The 17,604-nt window shown below is 34.9% G+C and overlaps 1 protein-coding gene across 2 annotated transcripts; it reads right to left on the reverse strand.

Moving 5' to 3' along the window:
• Positions 1 to 138: 138 nt before the first annotated feature.
• Positions 139 to 17,166, reverse strand: LOC117634770 (phosphatidylserine decarboxylase proenzyme 3-like). 2 transcript variants are annotated; one of them, XM_034368986.1, is made up of 21 exons: positions 16,808 to 17,166; positions 16,616 to 16,695; positions 15,292 to 15,316; positions 14,769 to 14,828; positions 13,643 to 13,711; positions 11,437 to 11,535; positions 11,304 to 11,354; positions 11,122 to 11,205; positions 10,638 to 10,729; positions 9,918 to 10,073; positions 9,719 to 9,803; positions 8,866 to 8,977; positions 7,410 to 7,510; positions 6,255 to 6,302; positions 5,508 to 5,654; positions 3,351 to 3,446; positions 3,176 to 3,250; positions 2,961 to 3,053; positions 1,358 to 1,444; positions 1,199 to 1,249; positions 139 to 477 (listed from the first exon to the last, which is right to left on the reverse strand). In XM_034368986.1, exons 1-21 carry the CDS (start codon positions 16,994 to 16,996, stop codon positions 331 to 333), a joined length of 1,947 nt encoding a protein of 648 aa, XP_034224877.1. In that variant the 5' UTR covers positions 16,997 to 17,166; the 3' UTR covers positions 139 to 330. The 2 variants fall into 2 exon arrangements, with proteins under 2 accessions (XP_034224877.1, XP_034224885.1); XM_034368994.1 differs by lacking the exon at positions 13,643 to 13,711 and having other exon boundaries at positions 148 to 477.
• Positions 17,167 to 17,604: the final 438 nt, after the last annotated feature.

Raw genomic sequence — 17,604 nt, forward strand, 5'->3', positions numbered from 1 at the left:
GAGTTGGCTAGGTTGAGTACTAAAACATAGATTGTTCGAATCATTGAAATACAACACATGGCGTTCGTAGTTATGGCAAATATTCGGATTGGTGTGGACAACGAGATAATGAGTGGGATATCGGACAATCTTTCAAAATAAGATGAATTGTTTTCAAACTAGTTACATTAGATCATCCTTATAATAATACAATATTTGTCGATTATGCTGAAAAACTTAGTTTAGCATGAATAATATAGGTTTTGGCAAACCCTATTATGCTAAAAATAAGGACATCTTTTACACATAAAGACTATATTGTGTATATATAGAACACAAGAATGAGCTCTCTCAATCTTGCAACACACATTTTTCTATGTTTGGCAACCCAATATTGGCTTGTTTCTTGGAGACACCTAACTTCATCCCAACAGTAACCAAGGTCTCTAGTGATCTGGCACTATTTGCTAGGAGGTCCTCATCTATCTCAATAGCATCCTGCATAACAACCCACACAATAAGCCAACAGTTAAACTCAGAAATACCCTATGCATGCCACCATAAATCTGAAAGTGCAAACTTTTGACGACATTTACCAAGTAAAGTTTAGATTAAGAAAGCTTCTATTGCTCCCTTAAAAATAGCCACCTCACCCATCATGAAAATTTAAAAATGGCAAAGGTCCCCCTATAGTTGCCGGTTTTATTTTGCCACCTTGGTCCCCCTTAGTTTCAATTTTGTCAATTTTATCCATGTAGTTTTAAATTCCTCACAATTCAAGGACATGTTACAAATTTGTCAAATTCCTTACAGTTCCATCAAAATACCCCTCAACATCGGTGACACATAGAATTGGAAGGAAATATGAGCGTGGCCTTGAATTGCGAGGGATATCAAACTATAAGGACCAAAAGTCACTTTTTGTCTTTAAAAATCTTTAAAGTTCTCACAGGTCCTCACATAGTCCCAAAACAATAATCTCACCATTTGTTTTTGTGGCCCCCATGTCCCACTTAACATCACAACTCATAAAACTAAACAACCTAAACCTAACTGAAACTGCACAAACCGAACTGTGTCAAAAACAAAAGCTAGACGTGTCAATTCTCAGAACATAGGAGACTTGTTTCCTTACAAGATATAACAAAAAGAGGCCAAAAAGCGAAAAGAATAGTAATGTGACGATGTTTATTCAACCCCTATTCATTCAAATACCAACCTTTTCAAAGACGCAGATTACAGTGCTTCCACCAAATGAGAAATAGCCAAACTGTAATAAATGAACACAATGTCAAGACAGTATACATCAACCCATTATCTGCCTGTAAATACATAAAATATAAAACCAAAGAAAACTCATCAAATAAAGAATATTAACCTCTTCTCCTTTCTTAACATGGTCACCCTCCTTCTTTGAAAAGGTAATGCTGCCAACCATAGTTGCACCAATGGCAACAAAAGCCACCTGCAGAGAAAAAGATGATCAAAAGAATTAGGCTACCACTATCGGCACTCCAATATTTAAGTACAGAAAAGTTATAAAACATTCACTTTGAGGTGCAAGAAATAAAAGAGGAGTGCTAATAGTATTATGTCACTAATACCCAAGAATGATACATCTCTTCTTAATTAGGAAAGAAAAACGTACCGACTCTATCCAACAGAATGATGGCTCTATTCTAACAGGAAATAAATATGAGAGCTCAACACAGTTTACTATTGAAATTTGCCATTCAAGTAAAGGGTGTGAATGCTTTTACTTTTCTTGCATTATAATAGCATAGCAACTGCAGGTATTTTCTGTAGCAGATTTTCCCAAGACAGATATTTCAGTCAAAGGCTAGGTTGAGAATGTCAACGTCAGTGGAAATTATGGTAGTGAGAATTTATGAAAAATATTGGTATTGGTGGAAAAAGACGACGGAAATTTGCTTAACAACATGAAAATTTTGAATGAAACTTTACAAAATGCTAAACCAATCAATAATCCATCATCTAACCATGTGAACTTCGTAAAAATGGTATTCTAATGATAAATATATAAGGTGATAAGCACATGACATTGAAAGTTAATTATAAATGTGCAAAAACATTTTTGGTTCATTGAATTTTATCTTTGAGAACATGTACATACTAATTTAAATTTAACTGGCCTTCCTTAAATAACATTAGTAAACATTTACCATAATGAGCTTTGACACCAACTACAAGTATACAACCTTAATTACAACAGGGAACACCTGTAAATCTAAATCAAATTAATTGAGTTTGTAATTTACAGCCCATACTTCAATTTGGTTAGAAGCTGACACTTTAATTTCGGTTAAAATTTTGATTGAGTAGCTCAAATTTCATGAAGGGCAACACTTTTGAGGGACCACTTTTTTATTAAGCCATACATACAGCCCAAACCCAAGCCACAATTTATAAGCACAGTTTTTACTGAGAGTAGTTTGAAATTCTCTCTTTGGATCTATATGTCTACAAATGCAGACTCCAGCTGGTTCACATGAAAGTGGGTGCCTTTGCAGCCTCTCTTTCTTGTTTCCTATTTGGTAAACAACTACTTTTTTATCACATGGGGTGCATAGCACACACCCCAAGCAGGCAGACCACAGCCTACATAATTACGCAGCTGGAATATTTTCACAGATAAAATATATTCCACCAAATTTAGGTGGAAACATCGGAATTTTCGGATTTCCACCCAAACTCTTCTTGGGCAACAGAATGCAATGAACCAACTTTCATCCTGTATTTGTGCCAGCACTGCCAAATCACCAAAGTATAAACTGATTTTTTGAAGTTTCGGTCAGTTTTTTCATCTCAATGTAATGCACCAGTTTAACTAGTTTCTAATAAGAAAAATGGAGTGAGCATGTATCACTACTAAAATCCAAGAAATGGGGTTAACTTTTGCCTTTTTGTAAATAGAAATGATATTGACATTTTGAAAAAAATAAATGATTGCACTAACAAACCTTTCCAAATTCTGCAGTTGATAGAATTGATACTACTCGCTTATTCTCCGTGAAAACATTACAATACTTGCTATTCACAGCTATGGGGTTAACCTGAAGAAAGAAAAAGGAAAAAGATCAAGAAAAAGAACAAAGGAAATCTGTAGAGAAGCCAGAAAATAGATGATTAGCAAAAAATAAAGGACTTCCAACATGTCACATCTATAATCACATACCGTATATAAGCATCCAGGTATATGTACAAACTGTTGAATAGTTCCAGAAACAGGAAAATGGAAACGATGATAATCCTGAAACCATAGTAGATGATTAATATCAAAATACAAATCAGAGTATGTATGGTTCAACTTCATGGTACAAGTTAATAAAAGTACATATTGCAATAAATACCTGTGGTGCCAAACGAAATATCACCAATGTTCCATTGATGAAAGCATTGGAACATTGATCTTTCCCCAAAAGCCCTTGAATTGAAAATTTTCGACCCTAGAAATACAAACAAAAACCAAGAAAATAAAATCAGAACAAAAAACAAAACAACAATAAAAACACGAACAAGATTAAAAACCATATGTGGATTACAGACATCCAATCCACATATAAAAGAAAAATGACCCAACTGATCTATTAATTTAATACAATTTGAACCTTCATCCTTTTAACTATTTGTTCTTTGCAATAAGTCGTACAAAACAGAATAACTAAAATTGGGTACACGGGTGTGATGATAAACTGCCGGTTCAGGAATGGGAGACATGTCCCGCTTGAAGCTTGCAAGACAATATGCCCCTCACTAACCAGAAGGCGCCACGTCATTGGCTCAGGATGGAACTACCATGCAGAGCAGACCTAACCGGATGGGGTGTGCAACAGGTGAATGAGTCACAGAACTACCACATCAGTACAGTTCTAGTAAACAGCTCGGCAGTAGCATTTCAGCACTTAAGAATACATCATATCTAATATCAGTTCAACTAAACTGGTGCTTTCATTGATTGAGTTGAATACTTGGGTTCTTTAGCCAACTGAACGCTTGAAAGGAAAACTTATCCAAAAACTTAAATACTCAAACACTCAGCTCCATGGTACAAAACACAAGGACCAATTCGAACAACCAGACTGAACAAAATCAGGACCCTGTGTCGGCGTGATTTTCTTGTATAGTTGACATTTAGAATTAATTAGGTTGATTATATGTAACTAGTTAGGCTAACTGGGAAAATTTAGAATAATCTGCTTATTCCCTTTGAGGACATAGAGCTTCTATCCAACTGACACTTGACCAATAACTGGTTAAACAAAGAGCTTCTCTTCAACATCAAGATGACAGAATGTTGCTCAGCTCCAGTGAGATGTGGTATTGATACTGAACACTGGGGGTAAAAAATGTGAAACTTCCCATAAAATTGAAACCATTGTTTGGGTAACAGAGTTTCCCAAGATGAACAGTGAGGGTACAGTCCCCAATAATCTGAGACGTGGGGTAGAAACCTTGGCGACAAGGGCAATGATTGTAGAATTAAGCACTTTGAGAGCCTGCTTGAACAGATCAATAACATTGATAGCATCATCTTCAAGAATATGCCAGACTTTTTGGAAGAATAATCCAACAAAACCATCTGGTCCAGGCCTTACTAGGATTCGTGTCAAAACCATACCACCCTGATCTCCTTATCTGTCATATTATAGGGAGCTAGCTTTCTCCTCAGAGATGGGAGTCTGGATTATGCTTCTAAGGCAGGAAAGGCTAGAGGCAAGCAAAGTCCTGAAGCAGGAGACAACAGTGATGTCATTCTTACTCATTTCCACAGTACCATCCCATCTCTTTGATTTCTACTAGCTTGTTTCTATTCCCATATTAGCCATAGACTTATATATATATATATATATATTACTGTCTTAGGAGGCCTTATTTTTTTGGACTCTGTTTAATGGATACCTTTAAATCATGATTCTATTTAGTTTACACTATTATTCAATTTTCATAAAAATTCTAAAATTCCTTTCTCACTGTCAGGAAAAGTGATTTCCTCCTATCAACCCTTACATTCCAAGGTGGTTAAGATTGAGTGCATACTTCTCTACCAGTCAGAAAATTTCCAGGTCTAAGAGGTAAATTCGACCAGCCAAGTCACTGTTTTAGAAGAATTCAAAGTGCTAACAGCATGAGTACAGGAACAGTCATTCTTCTAAATAAATTGGAGGTGAAGTGGCAGAACAGAGGATAAAGGATTAATATACTATGGGTTTATTGCATTGATACATTTATACACAAGCACCTTCTAAACTTTTGTCTATGAGAAGGTAGTCATGAAGGGTCGAGCTGAATAAGTGTTATTTCAATGCATAACAATTAAGAGCCCAGAGTGATTAGGTATTCTCTTCAAGAAAACGTCATATTTATCATTTAACTTTAATCTTTCTTAATTCAAATTAGTCAAATATGCTGCAATTCTGTTCTCTGAACTAAGAAGAGACAAGCACAAAAAAACCTTTAGAAACTTGTGAATTCTTCTACAAGAACTCAAGTGCAAACAGTAAAATTACCTTAATCCAAAATCTCAGACTTTCATCAACAGATTTGAATGCCATAAGACGGCTATCTGCAGCAGATATGGCAACATCATCACGTTCCATGTAGGCAATGGGTCTTGCTCCAGGCTTTAACTCTCTCACAAAAAATTCATTAAATGTCTACATCCAAAAATTTAGAAATTAGAAATGTTTATCATCTTCATAATGTAAAAGACATTGTTACATGTCAAAAATTCCAGCAAAAGCAAGAAATCAATAGTAAAATAAGCTTGTCCTAGGCATAAAATAGTCAGCTAAAAGAATGTACGAAACTTGAAAACATGGTTAATAAATTAAATCATAAGATGAAATATCAAGAAATGTATTTTGTACAATTTTTTCCCTTTGTTTTTTTGTATGAATAACAAACAAGGATTTTATTGATGAAAAAGGAAAAACGATACAAGTAGGAAAAACAGGATGACCATTTTAATCCTATTAATACACTCAAGCTTAAAGACAACTACATTTAAATCAAAGCTCCGCCCAATTTAGAAAAATTACACGAAAAGGAATGCTTCTGAAATGTTTTGACAAGCATCTCAGAATTTAACCCTTAGGCTATAAATTTAAAAGCTTGAACATCCCCTCAAAACATTGGTTCAAACATATTAAATCAAAGTTATGGAAGCATTGATAAGCCACACAAGCAGAAATGTTTTCAATATGTAGATAAAATAAAACAAGATGAAATTCATCGACTTCAAATGTACAGCCTACCTTAAAATGTTCCAAAGGGTGCTTGACTTCAGCCAAATTGATTTGATCCTACAACAACCAAGTTAAACTTAATCAAATGGATGTAATTTCAGCTTAGCATAAATGTACAACACATTATTCAAACTCGAGCATTACAATAAAAACAGTTCAAAACAGTGAATAAAGTTTACATACACATAAGAATGTACTTTTTGATAAGAAACACACTTTCATTAAAAAGACAAGAAGAAAGAAAGGAAGACCAAAGAAAGTAGACAAGATGGCCACTACAAAGAAAGAAAAAATAAAAAAGCATACATACAAATGCTAACTAAGGCTAACACAGTACAACACCTAACACACAACAGCTTCCCAGCATAACCAAATGTGAGTGAAAGATAAAACCTAAATTCTGTAGAAACAGGAGCCCGAAGTACGGACAAAAAACGAACTTTATTCGATAACTGCTCTGTCCCATTGTCAACAAAGTCTTCAAAATCCTTTTATTTCCCTCCAGCCAAACTCCCCAGATCACAGCATACCCATGCAACGCAACATAACTTTAGCCTTCTCCCCTTGCCAGAAAATTTATGCTTCTCACAAAGAAAAGAAAAACAGTCCCTCGAAATTAGCTAGCTTACTTCCATCTCCCCAAACATCCTCAACTGAAGTCAAAAAAACCCACAGGACAATGTAAGAAAACATGATCCAGAGATTTATGTTCCCTGAAGGGTCAGGTAATTACATATCTGTTGTCCAGGGAACATAAGATATGGAGCACGCTCCCCCGTCTTATAAAATAGAAAGCTTAGTTTTGGGCTTCCAAAGATGAAAATGTTATAGGCACTGCATCACAGACAAACATCCCAGCCTTTTCAAACATCCCAGCCTTTTCCAAGTATTTATTGTAGGATAAATGTATCAGCGTATCAATTTCAATGTGTATCAATTTCAATGTGTATGTTCACTATCAATAACAACATATGTTCACCCTCAATAACAACATATCCCTGCTTTTGTCTGTATACCTGGCCACCCTTCATAACACACCATCAAACCATCTGTACACTTTTAAATTTCATTTCTGGCAACAATTATGTGAATCATGACACTGCATCATTACAAGAAAGTTCAGAACAGCATAATCATAATGTTATTCTAAGGAAAGAGTCCTGCCTTAAAAAACTCGACAAATTTTGGTATATCTTTAGCAGATTCCACTGAGTTCATTTTCTTCCCCTGCTTTTCAGAGAGGCTCTGCAAGATGTCCTTTGCCCCTGTGTTGAAATAGTGAACCACGGTAAAGAAAACAAGATTATGCAATGATCATAAACAAAGAACTCAAAAAAACTAAAACCTGCTACTAGTTAGCAAACGAACTGCAGAAATTATTAAATATTATTATTATTATTCTTCTTGTTATTTTGGATAGGCAATTGACAGTCAGTTCAAAACAAAGGCATCTCCTCTTCAAGTAAATTTAGTGTTGGTAGATTTACTATTAGCGTTAAGAGCCTAACAAGTTACAACCAACCTGTCCACATGGACAAAGACCCTGAGCAAACTGAAACTACAGTTGTTAATATTGGATTACTGAACTTATATTAAACGCATCTACAAAACAAACTTATTGGAGGATGAGGAAGGCAATATTACTGACAGAGAAGGTGGAAGGTGACTGAGATCAATGGTTGTCTTAGTAGGTTGTTAGTGTAAACTACATGGCTTAACATGAGTTGATGGTTTTCTGGTGGAAAGGAAGCCTACACAGGTTTCCCATTTACTGCTTTTCACTTTGGAGGAAGAGGAGAGATTGCTTGCTTTTCATTGATTCTGAAAAAGGAAGACCTATGCTTGCTCATCACAAATTTATCTTCTCGATGAAAAAGTTATGCTGAGAGCATAGACTGCTGCCCATTCACTTCTAAAATTTGTTTATTACACTACCACAAGTGTTAGGTTAGGAGTAACGGGTGCTTGGCCTATAGATTCCTACCTTTTGTGGATGGAGGTTTTTCTGGGGTTTGGTAAGGTAGTCCATTCTTTGGAAATGTGCAGTCTTGGTGATAATTTAAATTGACTGGATGAAAAAGAAAAACAGAACACTTGAGGAACATATTCCTGGCATCTTTACAAGGTTCATAATCTAAGCATTTTAAGGGCACCCAGAGAGGAAGTGGAATCTCTATGGGAGAGGAAATATTTTTGGCATCTTGACAGGGCTGATAGTATAAGTGTTTTAAGGGCACCATTTAGTCTAATTCATCTTGATTAGACACGAGGTAAAAACTAACTTTAATGTTTTTCTGTAATTTTTCCTGTTCATGTATTAAGCTTTGAACACCTCATCCGTCTTTTCTCATATCTTTTCCTTTACGTTTTGTAAAATTAATGTTCTACAAAAATAATAACACAGAACTGAAAATGAAAGGAAGGTATAGAAGGGCATCAGCATGATATTTTTTATGGGTGATCTAATTCTGATAGATAATATCGAAAAATAAGAAACAACATTGCATCAACAATTTATTGAGTAATACAAGATAGCAATTGAAAGAAAGAGGAAGGTGCTTATAATATAATCTCTGCAACTTCTTCAGATAAACATCTATTCATAAATGCAACTTAATACCTGTATCCAGGAGGCCAAGCCCTAGTTTTGACTGATAAATGGCTCTCATTGACAACACAATCTTTTCATCTATTAGTTCTTCCACAAGTCTCTTTGTCCTCCGATCAAATACCTGAATCGATAAACTGTTAATGGAAAAATAAAGTAGACCAGAATTATAGCTTGGAAACAAAGAAGATTGAACCACATCTGCTTCAATGAGATGCTCAGGGAGAAAAAAGAAAAAAATTAATAGGTTACATAGATACTATGATGCAGACCAGTTAAGCTCGCCAGTACTATGATAAATTTGTTATTATATCATGAAATAGAAAAATTAAAAGCCTTGTATAGCTACATATAATATTCTGGGCCTCTCCACCCATAGCCAATTGGTTTTGGGTTGGACTTTCAAACAGGCTAAGTTGCCAACACAGGAAGTGATCCATATAACTTAGACTTCATAAATGATATCAAGGACATCTAACATGTCTGCATAACACCTTACCACTAGAGGTCCCATTCTTGTGGTACGTTATGATCTCACTAAAACATTTCATTATAATGCAAACAAGACTCAAGTACATTACACTCATGCAAATTATAAGTTTTTATATATCTGCGTCTCTTGTAACTTGTACACCATTTTAAACTTTCAATTCATCATTATGACTTAAAACATTGTTTACAAACATACAGCATCAGGGGCAGAGCATAACTACATGAAAGAGAAAATGGGAACAGTATTGCAGCTAAAACACTTCATGCCTATTACAGAAAGGGTCCCATTTCAAATGAGAAAAACCCATAATTTTTTTTTCTGCCACTAATCTTGGCTGATTTAAAAAGAAAAAGCTAAACCAAGAAAGTATACCACAATATGGTTAGCACTCGATCCAGAATTTAGACCAACGTCATAAGATGAAACATGGGCCCATTCACTGAGTTTAAACATCCACCTACATATAAAATTTGACGTTACTATTCCAATCATCCATAGATTGAGAGTAATAACCACTGAACTGAAATGAACAGCAACAACAAGAAGCCTGATGATATAACACAATTCTTACCCATAAGAAGCCTGTTTATCAGTCAAAAATCCTCCAGTCATGACCTGTTTTCCAGTTCCTTCATCGAAACATAGGGTCAAATGTATCATGTAGTTCAGCTTATCAGAAACTTCAAGAGTCTCACCACAAACAGGACAGCAATTCATTAGTGGTTCCCTGAAAAACAAAATAGTTCTGCTCATTTTTCCAAGAATGGGACCTAAAGGAAAATACATTCTACATTCAAACGTGTTGCAATTATATCAAACTGAAAATCATGGTACAATCCAAAGAAATAAAATGAAAAATCCAAGCTCAGGTCTGGCATTAGAAAAAACAGTCGTGAAATGGTATGAACCTGAATTGTGAGAACTATAACACTTCTTTCAATGTATATACCGGTGGGTTGAACTAATTTAATATAAATTTTCAGTAAATTTTGTCACTAGCCTAATAAGAATGTGCTGGTCAATGGTCTCAAGTTGTACTACATGAGAAACATTTTGTAACAAAATCAAATAAAACATTTTGCAAATATCTATAAATACAATCTATAACACAAAATGAACATATCTATAAAAAAAAACAATACATAATAAGAATTTGCAACTGTATAGGCAAAGTTGGTTTTTTTTTTTGGGGGGGGGGGGGGTGGTCTGATTATAGACATGGAGATCAAAATAGCAATATATACAGTGGTAAGTTCAAACTTTTTGGTCTAATATCTACATGTATCATTACTTTTCTTGTTGAATGGCAAGAAGGGCAGCCAACTCATCCATGCTAACAACACCATCCCCGTTCTTGTCAGCAGCTTTAAACATCTCCTCTTTCTATTAAGGAAGGAAGATATATTTCTGAGACAATGGAACCAAAAGGAAAACACAAAACAGAAACGCGCCAACAAAAAAAAATAAAAATATATATATATATATATATATATATATCACAAAGGACTTCTGAAATTGTAGGAAGCCAACTCTATGGATTCCAATCCACAAACCCATACCAAATGTAATGTGGGTTTTGTGATTAATTGCTTATTTTGTGCGTATTGAGAATTTGAGATCAAATTTTTAACACACCAACAGCCGCTTAGACTATAGGAGTTAGGCTCAGATGAGCCAAGACCTGTGAGAAAAAAATTGAAAACGTGTATTAAGTGTGGTTATATTGGGTTGACGATGAACACATGTGAATTAAAATAGGTTCATTAAGTTCAAACCTTGTTAGCTGCCACTTGATTCCCGAAAGCATTAATTAAGTCAGAAAATTCAGAGAAGGAAAGCTTTCCATCTTCATTATAATCCTGTGTATATTACAAAGCCTCAGAATTGGGACATACCGCTATAGATAAGAATTGGGACAACATTGAAGAACATTTCTTTCCATATATAAAGGACATACCACTATAGATAAGATGCGCCTTGCAAAACTCTTTTCTGTTTCAATTGGATCCTGTCAATTTTTCCAATGAAGTGTTATTAATCCTAAATATAGACTTTGTTACCGAAGAAAATGAGGTTTATACATGGCATACCTCAACAGAGCATGAAACAGAAATTTTTCCGACAATTTTGTCTGATGTCGATGGATCTAACAGGTCCAATATCTCAGAATTGGAGTTGGAATCTGAATCCTGCAACAGCAACAATTTATCCTCAGAAGAGAGAGTGATAACAAGAATCAGTAAGAAGATGAACATAAAAATCTGAAAACATAAGAATCAGTCAGTTAGCCAACTAATTCCATATTCAAAATGCGCTTAATCATAAATATTGAATGCTGCCAGCAGAAGGGAAAAAAAACGCTGCGGAGTAAAACAAACTCAGAACTTGTAAACAAAAGAAATTTGGAAAAGGGTTCATACTCAATTTAATGTTTCTCAGAAGTTCACCATGCAATTTCAGCATCCCCTTTTTGATCATTTTTACGGTATTTTACCTCACTGCATAAACTTTTTCTCTTGGCATGCTTGGAACGTAAAAATAAAAAAATCCCAAGATACTAGGAGATAGAATATTGGCCCCACGGGCCATGATTCATATCAATGGGAACTTGTAGTTAGAACAATTAAATTCTAGACATTTCCAAGGAAAGGCATATATGTTGATAAGGAAAGCAAAATGAAAATATTATATGGCAGTGATGCAAAATCAAGGTGGCACTCAAACGCAGCAGAAACCCCAAACTACAATACATAGAAGGGGCCTGATAGGCACTCAAACATCTAACCAAACCACAGCAGAATAATATCTTGGCACCTACATTATAACAGCCACAACCATTTACCCAGCACAGCTCTATCCTTTTTTTTTTTTTTTTATGAGAGCTCTATCCTCTTATTGAGTTACCAATGGCTTCCAATGACCTTTATTTGGCACTCACTCACCACCCCCACCCCAGATTACAAGTCAACTATCTTGTTCACAATTCCAAGTACATTTTTTATTTGATGCGAAAAATTTGGCTTCCAAAATTATTATTTACACATGAATTCACTGAAACTTTGACAACTTTTATGATTCTTTCGCAAATTATGTCTCTTTTTTATTCTCAAAAAGTAAATAATAAGATAAAAGTGATTCCTCTCATTGAGCTACCGATGGCTACCCCTCCCTTCACTAGTGGTCTCTGAACAATATCCCAAATAATTGGGTGATCCTATCTTCCTTCATCACATCCTTCCCGCACAAAATCCCGTATCAGCTTCTTAGTCCTCCTTGCAACCCTATTAGGCAATCTGAAAGATTGGAAGGACGCTACTCAGCAATATGCCCCCAAGGGAAGGCCAAAGTAATTCGAAGGGCAATTCTCTCCCTCACTTGCCACTCCTTGTTCAACAGACTCCCAAAGCCTATAATCCATCAGAAGTAGAAGAGAAAAGAACATTAATTAGCTTTCCAATTAGAACAATGTCAGATAAAGATATGTTCCTTAAATCAGGATATACAGAAACCCGAAGTGCTGCCCAAAACTTGACCATCTCCCACACCTCCTCCACTTCCATCCCCTAACATCTTCAAAGATCCACCGATTCCAAAATAGTCAGATAATAGCCATCACCACCATACACCCCATATTTATTTAGCCTTTTTTCCACCGCCCAAAAGCCTATAACCCACATTGACAACAACTAGTACACTCTTGGACATATTAATCTTCCGCTCTTAGACTAACACAAAAGATTGACAATCTGAACCAAATTGACGATTTCCCTGCCTCACTAATCAAGAAAAAAATAGTATCATCCTCACTTGTAGTTTTCATCATTATTCATACTATTTCCCATTAACCAGACACTGAAATTTGAAAAGAAAGTATGTTTAATTTTCCAATGCAAATTAAAGCAGTTCCTAAGCCTTTGGGCAAGCAATTAGTATATGGTGTATAGATTTAAATGAACTGTTGCAAAGGTGACAAGATGCATTCTCCCAGGAATGAATATGGAGTCTGTATACATTTGTACCAAGCTTCTTCTGAGTTACAAAAATACACAAGTTTCCAAAATCAACTCCATTGATTGTAATACCACAAAGCGTAATTGTTGTAACACACAAACATTAATAAATAAATAAAAAGGAAAGAAAAACAGTGCATCATTACTGGAGCTTGTGGAAAAGTGCAATTAGAGAGAGTACCATGTAGTGGCACAATTTAAGAAGTTAAACATGTCAACAAGAGAGAGAGAGAGAGAGAGAGAGAGAGAGAGAGAGAGAGAGAATTCAACAAAGAAGGTTGCTCACCCTGGTTAGAAATTCAAGCAGATCAATTTCACAATATCCTATCAGATTGTTTCTGGACATTTTATTCGTCTGCATTGTATGATAAATTGAATAAGTGAAAATATAAAAATTATACCTGAAGAACACTTATACGTTTTCAATTTGAATATACAACAGAACCGGGAAAGAAAACTTTGACATAGAGAAATCTCTTAAATAAAGAGCATACAAGACTGTCAGATACAATAAAATTAGTGTATACAAAAGGAAAAGGCCTTAAATTTGAGATACATACAAAATATATATATATATATATATATTTTGAATAAAGGGGAATGACTACATTTGAAGCAAAACATGAATTTATACTTATAAAAGGAAATAGAAGATAAAAAGGCCATTACATTCTGCAGGAAATAATTCATGGAACACCAGATATAAACACGATTACCATATGGTCATCACTAAATTCATGTATCTTTGTATGCATTCAGTTATTCATGTATATGTATAAACTTACGATTCATTGCCAGCATTAATTTTGAATGCTTCATAAAAAAAAAATCTACAGTTGTAGCTTTTGATTATATATATAAACATTCTGTAAGTGACTGCCACTAATACTATAATTCAAATATATATATATATATGGAAGAAAAAAAATCTAAGAGAAGTGAAAATGAAGTATGTATCTATTTAACTCTGAGATACAGAATATAATGGTAGACATGCAACGGGTACTGAAGTGTATGCTGCGTATCCAGTTTACAGTTTCAGAAATCTGGAAAGTTTTCCTAAATTATGGGACTATTTGGTACATTGCCCATGTGTATTTGGGAAGTTCCTAGAACATGATTAGCATATTTCTCCAACGTGTCAATGTGTGAGACTGCACTTTGCATACTAGCAGCTTTCTACATAAGAAACTTTGAATTTCCATTTCCTATATCTCATACAATACAAAAAATCCATACGAATCTATAAGAAAAAAAGCATTCCAAATTCTATAAATCTATGCCATGCCAGCCACCACAGCCATCCCTAAATAAGGAGACCTAAATATCCGTCCTTGTCACATGGAAGAACATTCCTCTTTCAGGACACTACTAAATGGGAAGAATGTAAGTAAACTGAAAGCAAAGCATACCTCATAAATGGATATCCTTGCAACATGAGGCCCATTTTTTTCCAAAAGAAGCTTCTTCTCCTGAAAGTCGAAGGGAAAAGTTTCAAAGGGTTATGTTCAGCTCAGTTGCTTGCTCGTACTAAGAAGCAAATGAGAGAGAGAGAGAGAGAGAGAGAGAGAGAGAGTTGACTTTTTCCACAATTTCAAAGACGGTAATGAAGGTTCCAGTACTTTATCACATTACCAAAGTGATCCAAAAAGCATACCTAATACTAACAAGTGTGTCAGCCCTAGCATAAAAGAAAAGCACTCAGCAAATTAATCTCAACTTCCCCTCAGCATCTCTGATGTGTGTATGACAGATTATGTATATTTTGTAAATCACAGAGATACGGAGATCTAAAAACCAAAAGGAGAAAATACAGGAAGATATACTGAGGTCTTTCACAGGTGGCACTAAGTGAGATATATTAAGGTTTTGAAAAAAGGCCAAGCACTCATATGTTGCCATAATAAGATACAATATAGGGTTTCGGGTACTTACAGAGTTCCAAACAGGCTTGTCAGTTCTGCAACAACAGTAAAAACAAATTAATACAAATAAGCTGGTGTGTTCTGTAAAAAAAAAAAAAAACAAATAACAAAAATGCAATATTATCTCATAGGGCAGACTTTGTGTAGCCTAAAGAGAAATGAATGTCTGACAAGCCAACTACGGTGGAATTTTTTATGCTATGTATCAAGCAGTAAAATGTCTGATCTACTGCGACAATGTGTTACAAAAATTTAAAACTCCTTATAGTCCAAAATAAATAGACATGCACATTTCTTTTCTAACAACATTGCTAATTAAATTTTTATGCAGTTATGCAATAATAGGAAATCCATTTCCTAAATCGAAAAATCATCTTAAAAGGATGAACATTGAAAATTTGAAAATAACAATTTCTACAGTTGTGTGACCCTTCAACCAATTCACTTGGCCTTTTAAGCCTTTTCTTTTGCGGCACTTTAATTTTTTTGAGAGAATAAACAATTACATACAAAGTTACTAAGGGGGCATTTGGTACCCGTTTCCTAAAAACAAACAAGTTTCTTTTTTGTGCTGGCCTGAAGATGAAAAACAAATTTGGTGTAGTGTTTTTTAAAATAAAATAAAAATAAAAATATTTATTAAAAAAACAATTTCAAGATACGGTATACAAAAAGCAGATGCATTTTATATTGGTAGCCAGTTAAAGACAAAATCTCGTATTTTAGAAGAATAGAAACAAAAATAATAATTAAAAACATAGGATTCTGAATCGGAGAGGTCATTCCTCCTCTCCATAAAGAATTTCATTGCAAATAGCATTTTCATATCTATGGGCATACAAGATTTCGGTGGGATTTTACTGCAAAGCTGCAAACAATGTGACTGCATCAGACAAGGAATGTTGTGAACTAGAGGACAACTTCCTTAACCCTGGGAGTTCACATGACTATTGATGATGAGGATGTTGATTTCAATTTTCAGTGATCCTTAAGATTAGAGTCTAAAGGAAAAGGACAATGGATGATCACTGCTTAAAGAAATGGGACAAAACGAAAACTTAACTGTAAGTTTGTAATGAGAAACGACTCAAAACGTAAAAAAGAGGAAAAGGGTTGCAGAAACAAATAATTTCAGGCACTTGTAGTTCTTTCTATTTTGGTGTTTCTATCTATCTATGTGCTCATTATACTATTCAGTTATTTTAAGAAAACAAATAAATTAATGAATGAATGAATGCACAGGGTAGTTGGCATTCAAAGATAAAGATTCGAAAAGGAGTAAAAGAAGCTTCTCAACAAGGAGAAAAAAGAACAAAGAGACAAAGAGGCATTACTGATCGGAGATATTCGTACGGAAGGTCTGTTCTCCAAAAGATACACAGGCAAGCCACTTGTCCTTAAACTTCATTTCAGCCTACCACAAAACACAGAAAAACACCAAAAAAAAAATTCCCTATTAATTTCACTCACTCCAAACACTGCAATGCTAATTCAATAAAACAAAAAACAAAGAACAAGAAACTTACTCGAACGAGAGTGAGCAAAGCGATTCCGGCGAAATTTTCAGCATTAAGGCGTTTGCCATGAGACGGGGAATTTGAGCGACTGCGACGTCGTCGATGAAGGTGAAGTCGCTGCTTCAGCCGAGCGCGACGCGATCCTTTCGACTGTGACTCTGCAGCGCCATTCTCTTCTTTCGAGCTTCCATGCCCCATTGCCTCCTCTGTCTCTCTACCTACGGGGACTGTGATTCTCTCTCTAAACTGTTCTGCTTTTTGATTGGTAATGTTTCCCTGCAAAATTGGGGACTTGGGAGTATATTCTTCTTTTGTATCTTCTTTTATAGAAATAATAACCAATACAGAAAGAAGGCAATTATTTCTGGAATTTGATGAATAAAGAAAAGTCAACTTTTACGACAACTCCAAAAAGAAAAATATAATGACCTTTTGGATGATGGACTTGTCAGATCGCACTATTAGTGTACCATACAAAAAGCTTATTTTATGCGGTGACCCATGGTGGAAAGCTTTTCTTGTAACAACTACATTGACGGGTTTGGTTGGCTTTATGCCAAAATTAGACCGAATCAAATAGAGTAATTGATGTGGTTAGGTTTTGATTTGGGTTTAGGGTCGTGCTGTGTCCTAAACCCTTTCGATTCAGTCCAATTTCAATATTACTTGTATAAATAAAATAATTGAGGAAATAACTTAAATTTAATGGGTTAAATTTTAGCCCTAAACGCTAAAATAATCTGATAAAATTATATATTTCAAGAGTATAGTATAACCGTGCAGCTATACTCTTTAAATATATTAAT

The sequence above is a fragment of the Prunus dulcis genome, chromosome 1 (genome assembly GCF_902201215.1).
Source record: "Prunus dulcis chromosome 1, ALMONDv2, whole genome shotgun sequence".
Taxonomy (NCBI): domain Eukaryota; kingdom Viridiplantae; phylum Streptophyta; class Magnoliopsida; order Rosales; family Rosaceae; genus Prunus; species Prunus dulcis.

Bases quoted from the DNA above. Each gene is read 5' to 3' on its own strand.
- LOC117634770 (XM_034368986.1), bottom strand. From the start codon at position 16,996: ATGGGGCATGGAAGCTCGAAAGAAGAGAATGGCGCTGCAGAGTCACAG. The intron at 7,511-8,865 runs GTATTAAGTTGC...ATTTCAACACAG, and splicing joins GCTTGGCCTCCTGGATACAG to GGGCAAAGGACATCTTGCAG. The intron at 1,250-1,357 runs GTTAATATTCTT...CATTTATTACAG, and splicing joins ATGTTAAGAAAGGAGAAGAG to TTTGGCTATTTCTCATTTGG.